This window comes from Typha angustifolia, chromosome 8 (assembly GCF_048772165.1).
Source record: "Typha angustifolia cultivar Huaian chromosome 8, ASM4877216v1, whole genome shotgun sequence".
Classification (NCBI taxonomy): Eukaryota; Viridiplantae; Streptophyta; class Magnoliopsida; order Poales; family Typhaceae; genus Typha; species Typha angustifolia.
The window spans coordinates 408,843-436,789 of record NC_133246.1 but is presented as its reverse complement, the minus strand read 5'-3'; the positions used below and the strand labels follow the sequence as shown (position 1 = coordinate 436,789).

Below are 27,947 nucleotides of genomic sequence, written 5' to 3'. Positions count from 1 at the left end.
TTTTAAAACAAAGATAAGTTCGATATTTGTATTAGAATAATGTTCCAAGACTACACTTGTCAATTAGTTGTTTTTCAGAACATTGGTTCTAGTCGTACAAAATCTATTACTTCTCTTGAAAGCTACTAAGTAAATATTTCTCTCAACGTACTGGTGAAGAAAAGAAAATAACAAGAGAGTATACAAGGAATCCTGCTAGAAGGATCCCTCCGTAGACAAAAGCCTGAGAGGACTGTTTAGGATGACTATATTCGATGCTGCAACACTTCATTTTCTCTTTCTCGGTAGCTAAAACACGCTCCACATACCTGATACACAAGGAAAATAAAAGTAGAAAGAATTAGGAAAACAAGAAGGAAAATCTTATCTGTCTTCATCCAGTAGATTACATAGCTGCTAAAATGGATAGTTGAATAGTTTGCAATGCATCAGCAAAATGTAAAAGGCTGAATTAAAAAATGTTTATGAAAATCCTGTTCCCAGTCTCGTCCAAAAATTCACAATAGAAGGGACTCACTGCTGTGTAAATACTGTGCTCTGAAGTATGTCAGAACTATTTTGGTGTGCATCTTCTAACCGATGATCATATAACAGCGAAGATAGATCCACAAGCTGTTCCTCAAGTTTCTGCTTGGACAAGGAACATTATCCGATTCAACCATAGATACATTCACATTAATAAAATTATAGCAACACAAAGAGCATCACTCACATCTAAGTATTGTTCGAGACGTTCAACAAGCTCGTGGGGGAAAGGTTCTGGCAAATTTGTAATTTTCTTATAGAACTTTTCAACCCAAAGTTCAGTGTTAGTCTTCTTTCTTTTGTCTTTCACAGGTTCACCTAGTGGGGTTTTAAGGTGCTCTGCAGCAAAAGACTGGACAGCCTGCACAGAAATATGGATTAAATCTGTTAACCATAATAGATTGGGCAGATTTTCAAAGAAGTTAAATTATGTTTATGATACCTCTGATGTATCCCGTATCTTTCGGAGTGCAGAATCAACTCGTGCATATATAGTGCTTCTCTGCACAAGTAAAATGTGGATTTAGAATAATAGTCCTTACCAAGATACCAGCATATGGCAAGGTCCAGTAAAGAACATTAGCATTTAAAGATGGGCATGGTGATCACAACATCACTTATTATCCATATATATAGCAAAGTACAGACCATAATTACCAAGGTTAAAAACTTATAACACATGGTTGTTCAAACAATTATTTGTAGTTGATCTGGTGCTTTTGATGACAATAGATGAAAATATCATGTATGATTAAGATTCTTAAGTTTAGTAGCAATTACAGCATATTTGTTTATGCTGGCCTTACCAAGGCAACATCCTGAACCATTTGACTGATTTGAGATGAATTTGAAAAGGGCCCAAATGGATGACATCCTGCAGCCAAAAGCCAATTTACAATTGGCCTTTCATGAATATGTGATGCTCTTTCGTAAGGGGCACTCAGCCCACCCACTGTCGAAGCCAATCCTGCCAGGATGTGGCGCTGTGCTAGAGAAGGGAAAGCATATTGTCTGGTTGTTTCTGAGACATAGCTGAAACAGAGAAAGCCAAATCAACATAACAGAAGTTGCAACATATTTGTATACGTCAATTTGTAAAATAACTCAAGCTACACTGGAAAGCATGCAAAGCAACTGGTGATAATCAAATTAATTGTAATTTACTTGTGTGTGATCCTTGAAAGGTATATGTAGAACAGAAAGGAACCATGCGTTTTGAAGCTCTTGAAAAGAGTAGCATGCAGCATCGCTTAGGTTACAGCTTCTCAGGGAATAAAAACCACCGAGGATAAAAGAATATGTAAAACATCTACGTGCAAAAATAGAGCTGCAGGCAGATGGTTATCGTTAAAAGCAACAAAAAGATTATCAATCTAACAATTATATCATTGTTTTCCACATACCTAACCCTAGTAGGTCATGATCAAAGGCTTAGTTTTTGCTGCTGTTGATGTTTTTCCTATTGTTTTATTAAGGTGATAAACTTGCTAGGTAGAACAGTCGGAACTTCATTCAAAATTGCATCTTTAATCCAAAATTAACTGGTTATTTCCCTACTTCATGAGCTAGTGAATTTCCACACCAGCTGGAATACTAGGAAACCATGAGTGGAATTTAAAGTCTCTAATCCAATTGGAAATAACAACACCAGAAGTAACTTTCCATAAAAGAAATCAAGCTAACAAAAGAAGTGAGAAAATAAAAGAGAGGACAACTGCAATTGTCATACAAAAAGAATATTTGCGTGACTAGGGAATGCCTAAACATACCTCAAAGGTATCTTTTCATTTTCATGCTGAAGGACAATAACAACATCTTTGCTTGTCCAAACAAGGCTTTCATCTTCCATAAGAAGATCAGAATCAACATCAGCTAGTGATAATACAAAACTGCCAAAAGGTACAAAATGTAGTTAGCAAACCATCATCAACTAATTATACTTATGGTTCTGGCTTGATCACCTCACATAAGGTCCAGAAGATATTAAACAACATTGGCAGATAAGTGTTTCTTTTAAGCATTAATATGCATTTTGTATTTCTGAATGTAAAAGTTGTACCCATTATCCCTTTTCCCTATAGGTAGTAATGTAGTGTCCTTTTTGTCCAAAAAATGGTCAACTTCATCACATGCAGTAATGAAACAAACAGATCCAAGTTAAACTTTGAGAAAAAGGATTACTGAAATGTGCATGGTTATCTGCTTCTTGGCATCTTAGACTAATATAGACCTCATATGTCAGACCTTTCTCTTCTCTGTTGAGAAACTTCTCAAAAAGTCCAAGTTGAGGCAAATACTCTGTTAGAGCTACTGGCAAAATAGGCCAGCTGTATAATTGGTTTCATGTTATACACCTTTCGTGAATAATGTTTCCTTTGACAAACAATCAGTATGCAAAGAATACTAACCATTTAAGGCAAACAACGGCTTTGTTGGACCAAGTGGTGTTATTAGTTCCAACATCAAGGTAAGCTAGGCTCACATTGTCGGCAAATGTTAGGAACAGGATTTATGTAATTTAGTACATCAATAATGGTGCTCTGTGTTATTTTCTCTATAATAAAACATGGGTTTTCAGTACCTATAGCAACTTCTAATAGTTGAAAAAAAGAGAAAAAAGTTATTGACCAGTACCTATTTCTTTGAGTCTTCTGTAGGGATGACACAATAGTGTTAGTTTAGTAAGGAAAAGACTAACACTTGCCACAAAGTTCTTAGCTGAGCAAAAAATATCTATAAAAAAACAATGTATATGAATTTATTTTGGAGGCTGACAGAATTAATGTATTCAAATAGTGTTAAAATAGAAAAGGTGAATCTCACTTGGCTTAATAAAAAAGAAGCACATGAAGAACTTATTCTCAAGATTTGCAATTAGACATGGGCATTCATTTTCTGCAATCTAAATATGCTGCTTATATAGTTCCTTAATTTCTTCATTGCCTATTCAGTGGTAGGTTCTAAGTAGTAACAGGACAATTCTGTTACTTTTTTGTTTTATTTTAGATTTAACACAGCTTGCAAAGCTCATAGCTCTAAGCACGGCTACTTCATTTACCTCTCCCTACTGACATCCGATACGGTCCGATACGGCCCGATATGTATCAGACATGACTGAAGAAGTATCCAAATTAAAAAATAAATTTTAATTTTATAATACCACTGGATACGGCTCCAATACATTTTTCAAGTATTACAGTTTAACAGGTTGAGTTTTCCTGGTTAATGGGCATCGAACCATTAACCAGATAACTAACCCGTTAACAGTTAACTAAAATGAACTTGAAACCTTTGCTTTCTCACGCAAAAAATCCTTCTTCCTCACACAACAAAAACCCTTCTCCTCACAACTTAAAACCCTAGCTTCCTCCGTCAGGAGACATCCGATGGTGACTTCAACAAAAAGGAGAAAACCGTAGCCCTTCCTTTCTCCCCCACATGAGGGTGGCAATTTGAGAATTTGGGATATTTTATATTGTGCTTAGGAATTTGAGATTTTTCACGTTGTTGTTGTAACTATAGTTTTGTTATTTTCATAAGCAATGTTGTTGTATATTAGTTTTACATTTGTATTTTCTCTCTCCATGTTTGAATTGATGTCAATCTGCAATAGGAGATATTAGAATTTGTGTTGTATTCTTGTGTTAAAATGCTTTCATGCCGTATTATCACAGAAAATGGCTACTAGTACAAGTGTCGAAAGTATAAGTTCCACCAAGGTACCTGCAAAGGATCAGAAGTAGTGAACATAAGTTAAGGAGCTCAGGTAGAATGATATGCATTCTTTACCATATTATTTAGATTAGTTGGCAAAAGATTGAAAATATCTTTTTTTAATTTATTTATTGGCATATACATGACGCATTTGTATCCTAGTTTTTAAGAATTTGTTGTATCCTTGTAACCATATTGTCGTATTCCCATATCCTAATCACCATATCTGCATATCTCGTATCCGTATCCATATCTATATCCGTTCATAGCAATCTACTCAAATTTGCTACACATTGAAAGTAGAATAATCTTAAAGAAATATAAAGTTGTGTTATTAGGTAAATCTTAAAGGAAGACACTAGTTGTACAACTACCTAAAGCAGACATAAACAAAAGTTAACTTAACAAGTGTAACATTAAGGGCTCTTAACAGAAAAACAAAGTATGTGGCATTCCAATATAAGATACCTAAAAGTAAGTAACATGAAAGTGAGATACATAATTATACATCCAATTAGACTACTTAGTACATAGCACACAAATGCATGCAAGCACAGTCACAACAAGGGATAGAGAAAGAGAGAGAGTAAATGCGCTCACACAGGAATAACTCGTGTTCCATATGTTCTATACAGATTTCCCTGTTTTTTTCCATGCTTTCTCTTATCCTTTTCATATTTAGGGATGTAAGATTCCCATATTGCTCTGGTCTTGATAACGGAATCTTGTGAACTATCTGCTTCATCCATCCAGTGCTGGGATAGAATATTTTTAAGAGATGAAAATTTAAAGGCATGAGTTTGATGCACAAGGGATATAATTAAATCACATGAAATTGGATAAACATCTCAACACAGACCTGACGAAGGAAGAATTTACTTGAGAGAGATGGATCTGCAACTTCTAGTAAACCAGCTGCAAGAACATCAGCAGATCGTTCCATCTCCTGAACAGGTGCAGAAACAAAGTTAACACTGCAGATAGAATAGAACAAACACCATAAAAGAAAAACATAGTCAACACCACCACAAACAAATAACAAATAGAAAAGAGACTTGCTGGTGGTACCCATTTTTTCACTAATAAGTGTCAAATTATTTCCGCAAGTTAAATGGAGGAGTTTTGACCATGGTTTCAAGTTTATTTGTGATCACCTTCATAATAGAACTATATTGCTATGGCCTCCTGAGACTTCCTAGGAAATCTATTTACTGCGGATGTCAAATATCGATACTGCCATATATTTATTTTGCTTCCAAAGTGGCACAACGATACTTTCTGCTCTCAACTAATTGTTTAGTCATTTGTCTAAGCATGGTTATCCGATGCACAAAGATAGCTAGCTCCTTGAAATATGTTACCATCTTAAGCATCTTACACTTCAATAACTTGGCACCTTGGTAGAAATAAAAAATTGCACACAAGATAACTATCTTAGCCTAACAGGAAGATTATTTCTTAATCATGATAAAGTCTGCATGGTTTCCCATCTACATTGGTTGCAAGAACAAACAAAGAGTATCTCTTCTCAGCAAAGCTGATGGAAATGTGCTCCAGAAATGATGAAATTCTAAAAATTACAATGCATATAAAAATTAAAAATAGGAGAAAAGTAGCAAATGGAGTGTTAGAACTTAGAAACATAATTACATACACAAAAGAATGTAATATGAGGAGTCTGCACAAAGCAACCTCTTTAAGAATTGCTCCATCCAAATATGTTCTGGTATGGACATGAAATCGTCCATCTTTCTTTGTTTCTTGCAGTGAATGACCTCGCATAGCTTTAGAAACCGCAATGGCCAACTTCTCATGGCGATGCAATGCATGTGAACCACCCACAATCATTACTTCTTGCCCAGCATGGACCATCTTCTTAACCTAACAAGTTTAAGAATAGCAAGAAAAGGAAAAGCTCATCACGAGGCGGGAAACAGCATCTAGCTACTTTTAACATTCTGAATATGTTAGAGAACATTACTCTACAGCAAGTTATTAGGTATCCATTTTGGGCTCAGAATAGGCTAGTTGAAAAAAATGATAACATATTGGCTGAGATCCATGTAGGCTGACCAGATCAGGATCGGCCAAAAATTCACTTTATCTATAGTCTATACCTCTACAGCATAGCAAGCAAAGCAATCAACATAATAACTTTACAAGATCTACAAAAGCATAGTCCACATGCAACAAAATTCTGGGTATTTATTGAATAGTTAATATATTAGAGGAGCTCTAATTAGGACAAGAATTGATGGCACTGAAATGAGTGGGCATTAGCTGCTCGAAGTTAATTGCACAATGAAAATTCAATGTTGCAACTCGATACTCTAAATTACAATAAAGAGATCCAAAAATTGACTTAAATTTGGTAGCCTAAGTCTTGTATGGATTAACGATAATGGGATCAGGTGGAAGTTAGGTTAGCTAATTAAGATAGGGCTTCCAGGATCATCTTTTATTACCTATGTACCGCAAACACTCTAGTTGCTTCAAGGGGAAATAAAGTTTGTCTTTAGCTAGAATATTTCCTTATAATGTACCTTTCATTTTCTCAGACATTTTCAAACAGGGCATTTTGCATGGCAAGAAAGATGCAGAATCAAATATTACAACCCACTAGATATGTTCTCTCTTTCAATTTATTTTCCTTCCCCAACCTCTTATCTCTTCTGACTTGCCTCCCGCCCTTTACCTCTTTCGCCTATCAAAAGTCAAAACACAGCCAATACAGAGTAAACCAAACTGCCATCATATGCACAGTGCGACAGGTGTTGTATCAATGACAAATGGCATCAGCATATAATTCCTCAACATACACTAATTAACGAGCACTTCTCTGTTGGCTTTAACAGTCATTAGAGAACAGCAATAGATCAGCAATATGACTGCAAAAAGATGCTTCATTATACCTTTAAGTTACTCAAAACATATAATTGCTCCTCTTGAAGAAGTGCTAGGGAAGAGGAAGTAAAAAACCATAAGTCGATACTTAATGTCAAATCCCATGTTTATGGCCCAGCATCAAGAACTTGGTTGGTTCGACTTAAGGCAGCTCAATTTCTATGCATGAATTGTTCTAGGTTCAACATTATTAGCATTTGGCGTTAGGTAAAATATCGATCAAAAGAAACTTGGTTTACACTTTACAGAAGTACTGCAGTTTGTAATCCTGTTCTGTTATCCTGAAACTACAGTTTGTTCCAGGGATATTTTTGAGAAATTACATTTAAGAGCACATAAGTTTATTCAGTGCAAATTAATGATATACCATGCTACTGCTTCATGCTGATTTAAGCAATATGAGATGCATAAATACCAAGTGCCCATGAGACAAAAGTTCTAGGTAGAATACATAACAAAAGAAAACATCTCATTTGATTAATTATTTGAAAATTTGACAAATTTAAAATGCATAAATATGTTAAACAAGATTTAACGCACCTCTCTCTCAATTGATTGAATGTCTACGCTATAATTATGGCCAGCCTGAAGGATGCTATATCTATTATGATTTTGCAGCACAATTATAGGTATTAGCAACCTTGTTGTCAAGTCAATAGTCTCAAACCTGGTTCCAAACAAAATTTACATCAGTTTAAACAGAAGAGTAAGGAAAGAAAATAAAATAACAAATAACTCTCAGAAAACCCATATGAAGAAAATATTGTATGTTTTGCATTTTATATCAAAAATAAGAAGATATATCACATGAATGTTTTGCATTTTATTTTGTATAATATGGCATTATAGTTGTATGCAATAACAGAAATCAAGGATATGAATATCTATGTTGTGTTTGTTTATAACCCAGCATAGTTCTTGTAGTTTGCGACAAAATCAAAATAACAAATGGAGTCAGCTTATCTGACCCATGAGTGTTGTGCTGGCCAGCACATTGCATGGATGGTGCTGACGGCACCCCTTGCTTCGCCTCATAGCAGCGGTATGGTGTTGTGAAGCAGCACATCAAGGCTATTAGTGGCAGTGGATGGTTGGAAAAGTTGTTTCTAACAGGTGGAGAGGTGGAGAAGGTTAATGGCAGTGAAAAGGCTAGGGTAGAGGAAGAAGACGATCCACTAGCAGATCATCTCTAAAGTTAGATATGCTTGGTTCGGATCTAACTTAAAGGAAGCGGACAATTCACTTACTTTAACTTAGATCCAATAGCAAATCCATTTAGATTTCACAAACCTCTCTATTCCCATAAGAGAAGACCGGCTAGGGCGTCAAAACGGTATGAAGAAGGGGCTAGGGCATGGCATTGGCGGCGGCAGCAGAGGCTCAACGATTAAAGGTAGCGGACAATTCACTTACTTTAACTTAGATCCAACAGCAAATCCATTTAGATTTCACAAACCTCTCTATTCCCATAAGAGAAGACCGGATAGGGCAACAAAACGGTATGAAGAAGGGGCTAGGGCATGGCATTGATGGCAGAGGCTCAACGATCACAATGCTCCCTCCCTCCCTCCCTCCCTCCCGATGGCACCACATTCCTTGATCTAACCATTTTTATCCAATTAGTGACAAATAAAGCCACAATATTATGTGCAAAACAAGATTCTGTTCAATAGTTTGGATTAACTACACCAAGTTTAACTTAGGGATCAACGGATACCATATATTACAACTTAAAGCATAAAGTTGTAATAGTAACAAAGAATTTCTTCTTTTAAGTAAATCTCATCAGTTAAATTTGAGGATTTACATGAATTAAGCCACATTGCTAACACAGCACTGAACAAGAAGTTGAAATATAATATGCAGAACCCGAACAATATTTCATGTGGAAAACTTTCAGTTGTTTTCTAGATGTTCTCTACTTTTCATTCAAATAAGGTGAATTCTTATGTTGAATTTATTTCACACACCAGAGTACTGAGATATGAATATGACTTCAGTTTTGCAATGATATTGCAAGTTTTAACCAAGAATTTATGGTGTTGTCAACACAACAAGAAGCATGACAAAAATAGAAGGCCGAGGGGAGATGGGGGAGGAGGAAAAGAGAGGAGAAAGGGAAGCCATTGCGGTGATCTCAATCAGGAGAACAGCAAGAGGAAAAAAAATTGGTACATGCCAGGTCCAGCTCTAACCCAACAAAATAACTCAAAAACTCAATTAACTAAAGTTACTAGAGCTTTCTCCTGTCGTACTTATTTCACACACAGGAATATTGAGATACAAATATGATATTATTTTTGCTATAATATTACAAGTTGTAATCAAGGATCTATCTGTTGTTGACCTGGCAATAGGCATGGCAAAGAGAAGAGGCAGAGGAAAGGGAGGAAGGAGAGAAAAGACAGTGATTGTGGTGAAGAGAATAAGAAAGTCTCCAACAAAATACACACGAAAACTCTAATTAACATAAGTTACTAGAGATTTCAGGTCAATTCACATGTCAGTAAGCCACCAATACAAAAAATGTGTCAGTCCCAACAACAAACACCATAATTGAAACCATAAATCCTAGAATTCCAGTTCTCTCAAATCTGCTATTTGGTAGTACTAAGTTATGAAATTTTAATTGGTTTCAAAGAATTTAGTTGGATTCTATGTGTAATTAAATTGGACGATTCCAGGTCAGATTTCATTAATGAATCCCGAAATTATCCCCAGATATTTTCTCTGTTATAGCTTTAAATTGTCCTAGCAGAAAAAGAAAAGCTTTTCATCATAAATATGCAGCATGACTGATTATATCCATACCGAATATCTGGTGCTATAACATGCTCAATGGTAGTTGAAACCAAAGCTGCTAGCTGCCCCATGAAAAGATCGTATGTTGAAGCAAGGCTTACAGCAGCACTTGAACCTCTTGGAAATAACAAATGTGATAATCGAGGGAGTGTTCTATAACTAACACTTCCTTCTTCAGTTTCTATTTTCCCATACGTACAAGGGCCCGCTGAAAGATCAATCACAACAAATCTGCAACAAAGTAATGAATATTAGACATGACAAAAGCTCACAGAAGAAAAAATAAATATTACATCAGCTTAAAATACTAGAAAGTATGAAAAGTGGACTGCATGATAATTGACGTAACATTGTAACTAGTAAACATAGTGTTCTAGCATTTTACAACAACTGATAGAATGTTATTCTTTGTATCTAAATACTACAGATGTTTACATGGGTAATAAAAATTGCAGGCTTAATGAGAACAGTATATTAAAAAGCTAATAGTAGTAAGAGTCAGAAAATGAAATGGTTGATAAACACTCAACTCTAAAAAGGAAACAAGAAGCATGTAAAGAAAGACATTTACTTATTTAATTATGAGTATGAGCAAAATGTTACTCAAAATCAATTTACTTATTTACTTATGAGTATAAGCAAAATGTTACTCAAAATCAATTCACCAACGTCTACCTGATTGTATCTCTCCTTACAGGGAACAGCAACTGGAAATAGAAATGAAATGAAATGAAATAACCAGGGATTGATGTAAATTATTTGTTTCCTTCTTTCATTCATTCAAACTAGTATATGTACATGTAATGTAATGTATTTTTTCATAACTAATAAGATCGACAGAAAATTCTCTCATCTCTCTTTCTAGATGGTATCAAAGCAAGGTTATTCTACCCTTGTTCATCAATGACAAAAGACAGCCAAGGGACAATCACCTCCGATAACAAGACAGGAAATCCCAACAATGAAGTCCAGAGGATTTATCGATAACGCATCCTTCCAGCTAACCGTTGAGAAACTCAACGGAAAGAATTATCGAGAATGGGCTCAATCAATCTCGCTCGTAATCAAAGGAAAGGGGAAAATGGGTTCCTGACCGGCAAGATCAAACAACCTAAAGCAGCGAACCAGGCAGCGTTGCAAAAGTGGCGATCCAAAAACTCCTTAGTGATCGCTTGGCTCGTGAACTCCATGAAATCACAGATAGGGAAGACCTATCTCTTCCTGCCGACCGCAAAAGATGTTTGGGACACCATGAGAGACTTGTTCTAATGCCGAAAATTAATCTCAGATTTTTTATCTCAAGACACAGCTATGGCAGATAAAGCAGGTAGAGAAGGAAGTGACTGAGTTTTTCATGGAGATGTCGGCAATATGGCAAGAACTTGACCTGAGCATGGAGGAGACTTGGGAGTCAGCCACTAATTGCATCAGGTATAGAAAAAAGGTTAAAACTGAATGAGTTTTTTAGTTCTTGGCAGGGTTGAATTGTGATCCGGATGATGTGCAAGGGAGTCTTGGGGCAGCAAGAACTTTCATCCACCGGAGAAGTGTTTGCTGAAGTCCGGCGTGAAAAGCAGCGACAACACGTGATGCTGAAGGAAGGCCCGATCCGGGCCTTGTCCACCAAGAGGAGTCCTTGGCTCTTCTCACTTATGGGCCAAATGGTCTGAGTGGGCCCAAGTGGCTCTAATGGTACTGCCATATCAAATGGAGGCAATGGATCTGAAGCAACTAGTTATTTTACTCGTGGGCCTTTCAATAACAATCAAAAAAGAGGGAATTCTTGGTGTGATCACTGTTGGAAAAATGGGCATACAAGGGATAATTATTCGGAAATTCATGATAAACCTCCAGATTGGAAGCCAAAGCAAAAGAATCGTGAGTATCAGGCCTCAACTGAAAAACCTCAAAGAGAAATGTCTAATTCAAATGAAGCATTCTATACTGAACAAATGGACAACTATATAAGATGTTAGCGAGTTTTCAAACATCAGGTCAATCATCGTACATTCCGTCTGGTTCTCAAGCTCACTGAGGTAATTTTTTGAAGGCCTTGAGTAACACTAGATCTAAAATTAGGACTCCGTGGATAATAGATTATGGTGCTTCTAATCATATGACTGATTCACTCTTTTTTCTTCATGCTCACCTTGTCCTGGAAATCTTAAAGTCAAAATTACAAATGGAACTCTTTCACCAGTCGCAGGAATCGGGAGTATTAGACTGTCTAATTCTATCACTCTTGAGTCTGTCCTTTATGTTCCCAAATTATCCAGTAATTTGTTGTCTGTCAGTCAATTAACAAAACAATCCAGATGTTCTGCTAATTTCTTGCCATCTTCTTGTGTCTTTCAGGACCTATCATCAGGGAAGACGATTGGCAATGCTAAGGAATGTGAGGGACTCTACTACTTTGAGGAAGTCGATGTGAGTACGCAATATCAAGTTGTGAATTGTAGTTCAGCTTATGCTGATGGGGATAGTGAAATTTTGTTATGGCATTTTAGAATGGGACGTCCAAATTTTTTGTATTTGAAACATTTGATTCGGTCCATTTTCTTAAATAAAGAGTTGACTGATTTGCAATGTGAAATCTGTGAACTTGTGTAACATCACCATACTTCCTTTCCTAAAATCAATATAAACCATCTAAACCATTCACTATTATTCTTAGTGACCTATGGGGACCCTCACGTATTCCTAGTCGTACTCTTACAAAATGGTTTGTGACTTTTATTGATGACCATACTCGAGTTTGATGGGTGTACTTGTTAAAAGAAAAAATTGATGTTCGTAATACTTTTACCAATTTCCATTCCATTATTCAAACTCAATTCAAAACTCGAGTCCAAATTTTGAGAACCGATAATGGCACAAGAATATTTTAGTACTACCCTTGGAGACTATCTCCAACATCATGGAATCATTCATCAAAGCTCATGTGCTCATACCCCCTAACAAAATGGTAGCAGAAGAAAAAAAAATAGACATCTTCTCGAGGTTGCTCAAGCTCTCCTGTTTACCACAAAAATGCCAAAAACATTTTGGGGTGATGCCATATTAACATCGACCTATCTTGCAAATCATATGCCCAGTTGTATTCTCTCTTTTTCCACACCTCTCACAAAACTCAAACAAGCTTTTCTTACCTCTCACCTCTCCTCCAATCTCCCTCTTAAGGTCTTTGGATGTAGTGTCTTTGTTCATATTCACTCAAATACTAGAGGAAACCTTGATCCCCAGGCAATCAAATGTGTCTTTATTGGGTATTCTCCTACTCATGAAGGTTACAAGTGTTATGATCCCTCCACACAAAAAAAAAAAACCTTTGTTAGCCTTGAAGTCACATTCTTTAAGAATCAACCTTACTTTACTCGGACCTCCCTTCAGGGGGAGAAAGAAAATGAAGATCGGTCTATTAATTTTGACATTTTCCTCTTTAAGACCAACCCAGACACTACCTTGAACTCTGAATCAACAATCACACCATCCCATTCTAGTATGCCATTTACAATGAAAACTTGAACTCAGGGGGAGATAACGAAGAGACAAGGAGATACTTGTTTACTCACAAAGGCTGAAATCAAAGTACAAGAACAATTTCACATCCGAAGTACCGAAGGAGTTGAACCTAATGATACCTCCAAGTAGTCACGAGTCTCCATCCAGCACAGGTAATTCTCAGTCACCCATTGTCAATGATTTACCTATAGCTCTTTGGAAAACAAACTCGGTCATGTACCCTTCATCATATCTCCAAATTTGTTTCCTATAAAACTCTGTCACCCAAATTTCATGCTTTCACCTCTAATATTAGTAGAACAGTGATTCCAAAAGATATCCAAGACGCATTGAAAGATAGTAAGTGGAGAGAGGTTGTATTAGAGGAAATGCGAGCATTGGAAAAAAAATGGAACATGAGATGAGATGGATTTACCAAGAGGAAAGAGGTTTGTTGGTTGTAAAAGGGTGTTAACAATAAAGTAAAAAGAAGAAGGGTCAATTGATCACTATAAATCTCGGCTTGTAGCTAAAGGTTTTGTACAAACCTACGGCATCGACTATACTAAGACTTTTGCACCAGTGGCAAAACTTAATACAATCGGGGTTCTTTTGTCACTTGTAGTGAACCTAGATGGGCCCCTACAATAGCTTGATATAAAAAATGCATTTCTTAATGGCTTGCTTGAAGAAGTTTTTATGAAGATTCCATCAGGTTCAGTAAAAAAAAGAGAAGAGAACAAGGTCTGCAAACTCAAGAAATCACTTTATGATCTCAAAGAATCACCAAGAGCATGGTTCAACAGATTTGCAAAGGTGATAGAAGGAAAGGATATCAACAAGGACAATCAGATCATACTCTATTCTTCTGACGGGCTGAAGACAATATTGATCATATATGCCAACGATATTATTCTAACTAGGGATAATCTGGCCGAGATTGAGAGATTAAAGAAAATTCTGGCCACAGAATTTGAAGTAAAAGATCTAGGACAGATGCGTCATTTTCTGGGAATGGAAGTTGCTAGGCCAAGAAAAGCATCAGTGTTTCACAGCAGAAGTATGTCCTTGATCTTCTAATATAAGCTGGGATGCTCGGATGCACACCAAGTGATACTCAAAGCCAGAAAGGAAATGGCGGATCCTGGAAGAGCAGTTGATAGAGAGACTGAGAGAGTTGTCAGAGACTTGTTGGCAAATTGATCAATCTTTCTCACACAAGACCTGACACTGCATTTGCAGTTAGCATGGTGAGCCAGCATATGCATTCACGGAAAGAAATCCATCTTGAAGCAGCTTACAGAATCCTTAGATATCTCAAGGGTTAACCTGGGAATGGATTATTCTTCAAAAAGGATGAAAGACATGAGATAGAAGTTTTTACTGATGAAGACTGAGCCAGCATATGCATTCACCAAAAGAAGTCCATCTTGAAGCAGCTTACAGAATCCTTAGATACCTCAAGGGTTCTCCTGGGAGTGGATTATTCTTCAAAAAGGGTGAAAGACATGAGATAGAAGTTTTTACTGATGCAGACTAGGCTGGATCAATAGAAGATCGGAGGTCAACAACTAGATAATGTACGTTTGTATGGGGAAATTTAGTAACATGCAGAAGTAAAAAAAAACAAAATGTGGTAGCTCGAAGTAGTGCTGAAGCTGAGTTTCGAGCAATTGCACATGGAATTTGTGAAAGTCTGTGGTTAAAAAAAACTTCTAGAAGAATTGCATATTGGTGTTGATCTTCCTATTGAATTCTTTTGTGATAACAAGGCTGCCATTAACATTTCTCTCAATCGAGTTCAACATGATCGGACCAAACATGTCGAAGTGGATAGGCACTTCATCAAAGAGAAGGTAGAAAAAGGAATTGTTTGCATGACTTACATTCCCACAAAAGAACAAACAGGTGATATATTCACCAAAGGACTTCCTCGACAAAATTTGGCAAGTTGGATATGATCAATATGTATGATCCAACTTGAGGGGGAGTGTGGAAATCCCGAAATTTTAGGGATATTATTCCTGGTGTCATGCAGGAATAAATAGAAATGAAATAACCAGGAATTGATGTAAATTATTTGTTTCCTTTTTTCATTTATTCAAACTTGTATATATACATGTAATGTATTGTTTCATGAGTAATAAGATCGATAGAAAATTCTCTCCTCTCTCTTTCTACAGTAACTCATTACAATAAATGGGACACTATCTCGCATGATTGTATTGGAATGTAAACAACCTCTATAAAGGTGCTCAGACAGTCACAGGAGAAACAATATTTGAAGCAGACGGTTTCTAAATAAGTGGCCTTTTATATTACCAAAGCACGTTCATGCTTGAAGAAAACTTGTGCTTCTTCCTATCACCTTTTAACTTATTAAAAAAAATTATGTTGGAGTGCACAATCCATCCAACTAAAGGCAAGTAGGACAAAAAAAGGTTCTCGACTGATCCCGTCACGGAATTAAATATTTTTATGCTGTAGCACAAAACTAGCATAATAACATAGAAACTAGGATGATGCTTGGTTATAGAGATAGAATTACTTGCATGAAGCAATCACAAATTAAAGAAAGTTGGCATAAATTAAGAAATAAATCCACAAGAAGAATCCAAATTTATAGCAGCAACTTGCTTTAGCAATTTCAACCTAAAAGGACAAGATTGATGAGCAATCCCCAACTATCAAAATTCAAAAGTAACATATGCAGATAAACTTCAGCATGCATCTCAATCAACTGCCAGAAGCATGATCCAAATAGGAAATAGAACAAACTTCATAACAGACCATTGGTCATAACCTTGTTTATTTAATAGTCACCCAACTTCATTAAGCTAGAATAAAATTTTAGAATATCTTATGCTCCTGGATCTGGATCCAAGATGCACTATTTTGCATAAGACAATGAACACCAGAAAATTATTCTCCATAGTTGGTTCATATGCCAATTGGTGATCCCACCATCAATCTAGCTTACTTGGGCTATCGTAAACAACCCTCTAAATTTCTCTACTGTTGTACCTTAGGATAACCATAAATATTGCCATCTGGCAGTTCTGAACTTTGAACATTTACCCTTCTTTAGAATTGAGAAACTATGCATTAATTAATTATTATCTGAAGACCATTTTCTGACTAGCTTCAAACTTGCATGGTTACTAATGCAAAACTACACAATTTGCAACTTTTCCAACAGTTTAAACCTTGATGATTACAGGCTTTAGGATTCCGTTTGCTCATGCTAGGCTAGTACTTAAGGACATCATTAGCAAGATCTAAGTTATTGTTATCATAATGAGATCACCACCAAGTACATAATGCAACAAACATATATCCTGTTTGTCTCTTCAACTACACTATCATGGCCAACAGCCCACACTTACCAAAAAATCAAATTCACCAGGAAGAATAAGGACTGTCCTATATCTAAGCATGACTTCAGCTCATATTCCTTATAAACTGCCACTGTGAACTTTTTCCCATTTCACGAAAACTATTTCATCAAAATCAGATGTTCTCAGTTCATGAAAAATAAAAGCAAGAAGCAATATCATGCTGCCGTGAACATTAGCGCAAACATATTTTTGATCAAAATTTATGAAGATTATATATTCAAATCAAAGCGGTTCCACATATATTCTAATATTCTTTTTTGTATTGTAGAAAGTTCTAACTTAGAAGGAATTACATAATCAATATAATAATCATTTACAAAAAGATAGTACCTTCCAGAACTTAGCCAAACCTGAGATGCACCTCCTCCATTATAGCGATACCGGTAGATGTAATCTCCTTCTTGTCTTTTAAGCTGTTCCTCTGTTAGTGCACCAATTCTCCCATACATTAAATTGTCAAGATCAGTTTCATTGTTCCTAGGATCCATTCTAACCTACAAAACATAGTAACAAGTAACAACAAACAGTCTATCACTAAAATCTGAAGCATAATTGATCAGCATAAAGAATTTTGAAAATTCTTGCAACTCTAGACAAGATTTTCAAATTACAATCAAGAGTCGAGACAACAGTGCTGGCATAAATTACAAGTACAACGCACAAAGTAATAGGCTGATAGCACATGAATTAATTAATACTGGAAGCATTAAAAAATGCAGCTCTAATAAATGTTCATCATTATACCTTGTCAAAGTTCACAACAAAGATGGCAGCAGGCACAGGTCTGTCCATTTCTGTCGCAGAATAGCCACCACTTTCCACATCAAATATAAATGAGTACAACTTTTGGAATATTGGCTCCACTAAAGTTGCATCTACTTCAAAAAGAGGAAACTCCCTACCATACTCACTCTGAAGGATAAAAGCACCTAAGCATGTTAGAAATCACAAGTAAAATAGAAGTCTCTAAGAGTTCTTCATTTCCAATTATTCACTGTGCATCAACAATGTGTACGATTACCTCTCTGGCAGTGCCTGCAGGAACCATTGCATCCTTCAGTGCCTTCTCAAGTGCTATTAATTCTGGCTGGCCAACCTAGAATGTAACTCATGATGTTGGTATAAAATGATTATATGATACATTACAGTTAATATTAGCTATAGAGCAAAAACTTTTATAGGAAAAATTGTAGATCTAGGAAGGAGCAGCCATATAAGCTCATGTCCTCTACAGTAAGCCATGTGAACAAAGGACATAACAAATAACAGTTCAACATTGTCATGGTCGAACTGAGAGAACTTCTAAAAGTTAAGGCTAATAACCAGTAATAATTGCAGTACCCATATCTTCCTAGGTCATGTAACAATAAGCAAAAATTGCAGTACTCCAGTGAGGCAGACACCTTCAAATTCTCTAGGACCTTGCTTGCATACTAGCATACACACTCCAAAGGAGTTTTTTACATTATCTAAGAGCCATTCCTAACATTATCCGCAAATTTGGTACAAAGTTAGGATGAGAAAAAACCACCCAAGATGAATCAAACAACTCCAATGGAGGCCACCAAATGCATAAATAAGATGGTATGCATTTCAAGTAGGAGGTACCACAAGGTTAGCTAGAAAAAGAAAATATATAAGCACTGAGTAAGCATGACCTCTAAAATTAATAGAGTAGCAGAAAACAAGTTAAAAACTAGATGGCAGAGACGGATTCACTGCCCAATCCTAAAAATTTGAAACTAAAAGCTCGATGGAGATCGTTATCCTTCTTGACGTATTGAGCATGTGAAATAATAAATGCTACCTAAATTCATAGTTTAGATTGTAAGATAATTATTCATATGACCCATAATATATGATGCATACTTGTATAGGTCCTTGTAATTTATGCATTTTTCAGTTTTCCCTTGATCTTACTGATCCCGAGAAAATTAAGTCAATTTAAAGTAGAAACAATTATCATTCATTATTTTAAGAATTAATTTTTTTAACTTTTATACAAGTATATAGCTGTATAGTCAAAAGACTGCCATATTTATTGTTCTGATTCAAGTGGCTAACTAGCCAATCCAACCATTATTTTCCCATGCCAACTCCAACAAATACCTTTCAGATAACAGAGTGCTAGTGAAACCTATTTATAATGAATGGAGGGTCAGCCAGTAAGTTTTGTGAAACTTCAGCCCATGCTGTGGTCCCAGAAAATAAAATGAGATGTCAACATGACTGGAGGGCTTAAGAACCCTGTCAGATTCTTACCCCAGACATACCAGAAAACAAAATGAAATGTCAACTATGAATAGATCCACATTTTTAACGTTGGATAAACATATAAACTATGTAAACAGCTTTCAATTGTATACAGTAACTATCAAACAAGGCCTTAGTATATGCTAAATTATAAATCTAGAACAGAATGAGACGAGCAAACACAAGGTCAAGAAACCATAATATATTTTTAAAGCTATCTTACAGGTATTGCATTATATATGATATGATGCTCAATGTCAATAGGCTCCCCTGTCTCGAGGCATGAGGGTCGATGGGTCGGGAAACTACTTTTCATAATATCTTCAAGCTTCCTCGCATCCAACTTGTATCTATATCCTCCATCAGCATTGAAACCAATAAGAACAATATTAACCTCAAGTGGAACCTGAAAGGGAACCTGCACTAGATATTGATATGTTAGTAAACATCAAAAAACTTAGGCAAGAAACTGAAAGGATACTATTACTGAAGGATACTAATGTGCACCAATACAATACTTTGCTGGCATTAAAAAAAGACAGTATGTTCTGATATATCACTAAAGATATTTAATGTTACAGGTTATTATGCTTCCTAGCCGACAATTTTGATTTTCTAACTTACATTAGATCCCTGGCATTGTTCTGGCCAAGCGCTAGGGCCAAAATTTCTTTCTTACTCAATTTATGACAACGAACTTCTAACAATAAGTCATGGCTATCTCAAGGTGGAAATATTAACTTAAGAGAACTCATTTTGTGATACACACTGACCATCAAAGAATTAAATACTTTTCAGAGCAGAAGATACACTCTTCACTATAACAAAAATGGCTTTTCAAGTTGTTAGGTTTTGACTATAAGTTGTGTTACAAGCAAGGCAGGCTTAATCGAGCAACAGATGCTTTATCCCGCCTACCAGAGATAAAAATTGTGTTATCCTCCATGATGAGTGTCGTGCCCACTTGGCTAGAAGAGATTCTCAACTCCTATCACCAGGATAAACCTTGCTATAGAAGTATTACCCAAGTTAGCCATCTCAAGTAACCATGAAGACTACTCCCTTTCACAAGGGATCATTAGATTTCAAAATAGAATCTATGTGGGAACCGGTTCAAATGCTCGGCGGATTGTGATTGAGGCACACCATGCTTCCTCAGTGGGAGGTCATTTCGGCATCCAAGCTACAAGAGAGTTAGACAGTTTTTTTATTGGTCGAAAATGAAACAATTCATAACTGAGTACATTCATGGTTGTGATATTTGCCAAAGGCATAAACATGTCAATACACACCTCAATAGACTTTTACAACCCCTACCTATCCCTACATAGTTGTGGACTGACATTACTATGGATTTTGTAGAACGGCTTCCAAAATTATAAGGTAAAGAAGTAATCTAGGTAGTCGAGGATAGACTTAGTAAGTATGCCCACTTTGTCGCATTATCCCACCCTTACACAGCTCCACATGTAGCAAATTCCTTCATCGACCACATCTATAAACTTTATGGGCTGCCCGACTACCATCATCAGCAACCGAGGATCCATCTTCCTCAGCGAATTTTGGCAATTATGTTCAAACAACTTGATACGTCACTTCATTTCAGCACAGATGCCCATCCTCAGACAGATGGGCAAATTGAAAGAGTAAACAGCTGTCTAGGGGCTTACCTGCGGTGTATGACCAACTCCAAACCGAACAAATGGGCGAATTGGTTATCTATAGCCGAATGGTGGTACAATACCAATTGTCACAGTAGCTTGGGCATCTCCTCTTTTCAGACTCTCTACAAGTACGCCCCTCCACAACTAGGCCTCCTTATCGATACTACATCTCCTATAGCTTCAGTGGAGTCTTACTTATAAGAGAGGCAGCAAGTGGCCCACTTTTCATGAGAGGAGTTATCTAGAGCTCAGACTCGAATAAATAATTTGTTAACTGCCATCGTAGCAAGAGACAATATTGAGTCGGTGACTAGGTTTACCTCAAGCTACAACCATACAAGCAATCATCTGTGTAAATCAGACAAAATCTTAAAGTTAGCTGTGAGGTTTTACGGGCCTTATCAGATCGTGGCAAAGGTTGGCACAGTTGCCTACAAACTTCTACCGCCGAACTCCAAAATTCACCCTGTCTTCCATGTTTCCCAGCTCAAACCTTATTTGGGTGTAGGCAACACCGCAAGCTTGACATTGCCGCTAACTAATGTTGACGGGGAGTTGCTCCTCCACCCGGACAAGATCCTAGCTCGGCGAATGGTGAAACAGGGAGATAGGGCTGTCGTACAGATCTTGGTGCAATGGTGCAATGCTAGACTAGAGGAGGCGACCTGGGAGGATTACCATGCCTATGTTAGCCAATTTCCAAATTTAGACCCTTGAGGGCAAGGCTCTTAAGAGTGGACTACTTGCAATGATCCGAAGCGGGGAAAAGAAGACCAACACTTTACAAATAAGCCATGTTTCAGTGATATAGAGACTATCTTTTTGCGTTTTAGCCCTGTATCAATAGCTACTTCATATGGATGCCCTTAGTTAAAACGCGACGCGCACGTGTTGTCGGTTAGGGAGTGCGATTGTCTGACTCTGAGGAGTTAGGAGGAGAGAGAATTGGGGATCTGAGTATGAAAATCAGAAATCCCTAATTTCTTGTAAGCTTTTTCTCATCATAACCTCCAAGAAATGAAATAGCTTCCATCTCGGTAGAGGGGAAGAGCTAAATTCATCTTGTTCTTAGGCTAATTACTCTCAATCCAGTGGGATCTTGCAATTAGAGCTTGAATCCACTGCTGACAGGAATCAGGAATCTGACAATATTCTTGTCCATGTACTGAGGTCCCTTCCACCTCCAGAGCAAAATTACAGGCGTCTTTTTCTTGGTAAAGAAACAGAGCTTCTCTCATCTAGTTTATATCTTCTTCCACCAAATTCTTATTATATGAAACAAAACTACAATTTCTTTGAGATCTCTTTAATCAATAAATCTAGGAGGAAGTCCTCGATCATTAGATCAGAAAAGGATGAGAACGTAGATCACCTAACTCGGTTATAAAGTCACGAATTTTCTCTTGGCCCACATCGAAAGAACGTTTTCATCTAATGAAGTCATATCAAACCAACCAAAACCACAAAAAAAAAAACATCTAACCCTAATTTCGAATCACATAATCTAAGAATCATCTCAGAACCTCTGATCGCATTCAATAATGAAATTACTGAAGAGATTGGGAGAAGGGTACCTCGGCGCGAGTGTGGAGCATGCGGCGGACATCGGCGCGGACGCTGTTTTGGACGTCGTGGAAGGCGCCATGATGCCACTGCGGATGACCGGGATCCCGCCGGAAAGCTTGCCGCGCCGCGCTTACTCCCAAGAAGAGAATAGAGGAGAAGAATAAGAGGACGGCAAAGCGAGGAAGGAGACCCATTAAATTCTAAGAGACATAAAAAGGAAAGAGAGATAGAGTGGAATCCCTGAGCCAGGGTTTAGGGTTCAAATGAGGATTTCCACCATGGTCAAGAAAAAGAAGCCCTTCTTGGTCGCAAGCCTCCGAATCCAAGGCCAGAAGAACTGAAGAAGAGGCCGTTTTCATAACCTCACAGACATTTCACACCTTCTATTTGCACGAATTTACGTTTCACACCTACTATCCTGTATTTATATTTTCGAGCCCTATATTTCTAAATTTATTCTTAAAAAATCCTCCAATTAACAAATTTAACGAAAAACATGATAATAATAATACCCTCACATTTTTTTATAAAAAAAGGGGATAACTTAGAGAGATTCATAGTTAATAGTACATGTAGTCTAGACATCATAGTATCTTTTTTGATACTTTTATATTAGTTACAATTAAGGTAAGAATAAATTCCAAATCAAAATAATCACAAATTCCTTTAAAATGGATTAGAGAAACAGTGTTTGGAGATTTAAAATATATATATATATATATATGCTTATGTGCTTAGTTTTTTTTTTTTCTTTCAATAAATACTCTTTTTTCTCATATAAATTATGTCTCAAAAATATATTCTGTGTGCACCATTTGCCGAGATGCAAAAGTACTACGGTTATTTAAGTAGGCCATTAGTTTAAATAGTTTAAAAATCATTTTAAATTATTAAAATTTAAATATAAGAATAAAAATTAATTAAATAATAAAGAAATATATGTTTATCCCTAGAAAGCACAATATTATTACAGCTACAATAGAGATACATTAAAGAATAGAAATCAATTAAACAAATAAAGAATACATATTTATCTCTGATATAGAAAGCACGATATAATCACAGCTACAATAGAGATACATTAAAGTTATCGACAATCTAGGTTTGACGTCGACTATTAGGGAGATCTAAGTCGTAATTTAAGATGCACGTTTATTAATATATGATATATTGATGTCTGTATTGATACCAGACGCCAAATACGTAAGCCTTGAAATCAAAATTTAGAGTGGATTAGAAAATTCATAAAAAAAATTAGAGAATTACTTTTTTAACATTTTAAATATTTTTAGCTAGTCATATAACTCATTAAGTAAAAAAAAAACTATACTCAATTAAAAAATATACATAGAAATATAACACCCTTAATAGTAATGAGAACAAAAATATGCTAACAATAATTCACTGTGAGTACCCTTTTTGCAAAATAATAATATCAAAAGTAGAGAGAAAAGTGCCACCATGGCTGCTGTCAAAAATAAAAGCCACATAAAAAAATTATTATACAAGATATAAGAGATAAAATGTTTATAACAAAATTAGTGCTAAGAAATATACGACAACACTAACGTATCATCATAAGAATCTTAAAACAATGCTTTCAATCAAAAATTTTCTACAACTAACAATAACGAGCTGTATGTTAATACTAAATTATTAGACAGGTCTATTTTTCATCATACTCAAACATATAACCTTTTAACAGCAAATATATATATATATATATGTATTATAAATGCAAGAGTTGAGGTGCAAATATGGACAAAACAATGTGAGAAATGCATAGGTTTGCACCAAACGGGGAAGGGCCCTCAATTAATGGGAAATTTTTATTAATCATAATTTCACATAAATTATTATGATAATATTGATTAAGAAGTCAATATCCAAGAGTAGTATGCTTTAGATGCATGTTGTTCCAACTCATTCATTCTAAGATGGGAGAAAACTAGTGTGTTTCTTAAAATTTTGTTAACCATTTTATTAGAATTAATAATACCAAAGTTTCGGTCTCATGTTGCCTTGCTATTATCATACTCAAACATATTTATTTTTATATAATGATTCTTATATCTGTTTGATAAATATGAGGGTCGTCGGATTGTGAATATTGATAAAATAGGGTGATAATTGCAGTGCAAATATATAGTGTCGGAAATTTCGATAACTATAGTCTTATCTATTTATTATTTGTATTTTTAATTATATGATAATATTGATAGAAAAAATTAATTTGAGAGAAAGTAGTGTTAGATACTTAGATGCAAATGGTTCCAAATTAATGTCAGGATTTCAATTATAATTTTTATTGCTGACAGTAATTGTATTTATATTCTTTTTGTCATGAGATGGGATCCATCAACCTGATTAAGTTTTCTAATACATAATAGAAAAATATTATGGGTTAAGAATCAAACAATAGGACATTCTAAATGATTTATTAAATCTATTACCAGTACATATAGGGTTCCTATTAAAAATAATTTTAACTTTTCTACGAATGACCCAAAAAATTTAGTTCTTGAAAAAGGACCAGATTAATCAAAATATTTAATAAGATGAATTGCTTCATATTATTTGATTAATATTATTTTACTATAATGAGTTACAAATTGTACAATGCAAATAGCTGCAACAATCAAAACAATTGATTAGATAATTATTAATTCTTATATGCATATTAACAACAAATTAAAATTTAAAATAGCAGTTTATTAATGAATAGATATAAATTTTTTTGGTTGATATTAATGAAATTCTATATTTAGTAACTTAGATGATTTAAATATCACTATTTTTTTTTAAATGCAATACTTAATAGCTTTGCCTAGTAATAATCTTACAAGTTACAATGCCAACCAATTTATTATATCTGTATATGTTCTTTGATAATAAAATTCAGGAACACCTCCTTTCCTCTAAGCATAAAAATTTAAAGTTTTTTATATACTCAAAAGCTCACAATCATAATAAAAACAAGAATAGGAAAAATAATTTTACAACAAAGCACTTATTCTATAAAATATATATATATATATAATATAGCACACAAATAAACTTCGCATATATAAATCATAACCTTCACCTCACCTTAAGAAATAACAATCAAAGTATAAATTAAAAATCTTTAAAAATTGAGAAACTTCTCCCTTGTCTAGCTTTTTTAAGTTTTAAGACCGCACCAATAATAATACAGAAGAAGGCCTAGAGACTCATAATCTTGAATTAATCATCTTGTACAAAATAGTTTGCTTAGTAACATGTCTAAACATGATTACTACAAAAATTTGCAAGCTATTCTCAAAGTCCCCACTTATTAGAACTATACTAGTAATACACCAACAAGATAAAGAATGCCTTTTGATGAAATAAAAAATAAAGAAAAATGGCATGATAAATGAATCAGTAATTTTCAACAATATTTATTACCTGATTGGGGAATGGATTCAGTGAGCATAATAGAAACTTAAAATGTAGATGCGTGGTCTTAAATAATACTCAAATATGTTATTTTAGTATACATTACAGAAATACATAGCAACAAATGGGAAAGAATTCTAAAAGGGAAAGTGAATAGACTTATGGAAAGTTATGATGGAAGATTCTTGATAAGAATATTTGCTATATATACAAAGAATGTCTGATTTCTTTCTTAAGATGTATAAAATTTTTGTAGGCGTATATATATAGATATGATGTCAATTCCCACCACCTCTAACTTGTGAATGATCATACTTGTTATACTTTTTTTTCTCTCTCTCTTTTCGTTGTAGTTTTAAATTGTAATGACGCTTATGATACCATTTGCTTCATTCTTCATAGTGATGGTGCTTTCCATCTCTTTACATATTCCTCAAGCTAGTGGAGCAGGAACGGTGGTGAAAACTCTCTTTGTCGATCTCAACGGAGGAGGAGACTTCAGGTGCATTCAAGGAGCCATCAATTCAATTCCTGATAACAACAAATTCTGGACTCGTATTCATGTTGCAGCTGGAGTCTACAGGTAATAATCTTCTTTCCAGTTTAATATTCACAGAGAGTGCAAACAGTTTGCATGCAAGGCTCGCTCCAATGCATCATGAGCTAATAATGAGGGGGGCTGATTATTCTGGCAACTTTTTTTTAAAAAAAAATAAATTAAATTAAATGCAGAGAAAAGGTGATGATACCTCAGTCTAAGGAATACATCCTATTGGAAGGGGAGGGATCTGAGCACACATCGATCGAGTGGGGGGACTACGCCAACGATCCGAAGAACGATACTACCGCTACCAGCGCAACATTCTCCTCGTTAGCTGACAACTTCGTGGCGAAATACATTGCTTTCAAGGTTTTTTTTCTTCTTTTACCTGATCAATTGCTGTAGTAACCATAGAGAGCATCACTTGGTGTGACAATGAGACTTAAATTACCGTCATGTAGACAAGTTACTGAATGGTAGGGGTAAGAAGGTGCATTTGTGTCGTTTGTAGAATACATGACTAATTTATCTAGATTATTCATTCATTTGCTTTATGTAATGTTGTGTTTGTTTTGTAGAATACGTACAATGGTGGCACAAAGACAGCACAAGCATTGGCAGCTCTGGTATCAGGGGATAAATCTTCTTTCTACAACTGCAGCTTCACTGGCATTCAGGATACACTCTCTGATGCATTTGGCCGGCATTACTACTTAGGCTGCCACATCGAAGGCGCATTTGATTTCATCTTTGGAAATGGTCAAACTATATTTCAGGTATCAATCTCATCAGTTTGTTTATGCACTTCGAAATTTAATCTTTTCCTTTTGGTAAGATCAAGTTGTAAGATTTCAGACTTTGTATGCATAGAAAAAATATATTCCAAAGTGAGTTTTTTTTGTTTTTCCTACGAGACGAGGAAAGCAACAGCAAGATGTATGTAGTCTTATTCTCATTTTTAATAAAGTTTTTTATAAACCGTCTCATGTCATGCAGGAATGCACGATATGGACTGTCAGTTGTCCGACGAGTCCTGGCTATGTGACGGCTCAAGGAAGGAGCACTGCCTTAGCAAATGGTGGGTTTGTGTTCAAGTCATGCAAACTTGACGGTGTTACAAAAACTTATCTAGGGAGAGCATGGAGAGGCTATGCAAGAGTTATCTTCTACGAAACATATATGTCAGATATTGTTGTTCCCCTGGGTTGGGATGCTTGGTTGAACAAGGGTCATGAGTAAGTAATATCCTTCTCTTTCTCTCTTTCGCTGGTTTTATTTATGAGCCTTTTAAACCATGGCTTGAGACCCTTCCTCTGATCGAATTCGTCCAAAAAGATATAATAAAGTTTTTATGTTTGTGTGTATATATATATCTCAGGAATTTGATAACATTTGCTGAATCGGGTTGCACTGGAGAAGGATCAAATACTGCAGGCAGAGTACCATGGGAGAAGACTCTCACTGCCGCTGAACTAAAATATTTCACTGATATAACGTATATCGATAACGAAGGATGGCTGGCTGCACAGCCAATTTAAAATTAGTCATAAGAAGAAAAGTAAACTTGGGCTGTTGTAACATTACTTTCTGTCATATGTTCAAGTTGTCTCTAGTACTTTGAAAACAATAAAGTGATTCTAAAGATCATAACAGCTGAAA

General features: G+C 35.6%; 2 protein-coding genes across 2 annotated transcripts; one reads left to right on the top strand and one right to left on the bottom strand.

Moving 5' to 3' along the window:
* On the bottom strand, positions 1-22,687 carry LOC140764678 (uncharacterized). Its single transcript, XM_073103365.1, has 16 exons — positions 22,336-22,687; positions 19,321-19,515; positions 17,866-17,940; positions 17,589-17,756; positions 17,175-17,338; positions 9,955-10,176; positions 7,684-7,810; positions 5,932-6,120; positions 5,099-5,185; positions 4,840-4,994; positions 2,295-2,414; positions 1,332-1,557; positions 968-1,027; positions 713-886; positions 518-627; positions 1-308 (listed from the first exon to the last, which is right to left on the bottom strand). The coding sequence occupies exons 1-16, from the start codon at positions 22,519-22,521 to the stop codon at positions 143-145; spliced, it is 2,424 nt and encodes an 807-aa protein (XP_072959466.1). The 5' UTR covers positions 22,522-22,687; the 3' UTR covers positions 1-142.
* Positions 22,688-26,151: 3,464 nt separating this feature from the next.
* On the top strand, positions 26,152-27,826 carry LOC140764407 (probable pectinesterase 29). The gene is made up of 5 exons (XM_073102963.1): positions 26,152-26,330; positions 26,480-26,657; positions 26,867-27,064; positions 27,285-27,523; positions 27,667-27,826. Exons 1-5 carry the CDS (start codon positions 26,152-26,154, stop codon positions 27,824-27,826), a joined length of 954 nt encoding a protein of 317 aa, XP_072959064.1.
* Positions 27,827-27,947: the final 121 nt, after the last annotated feature.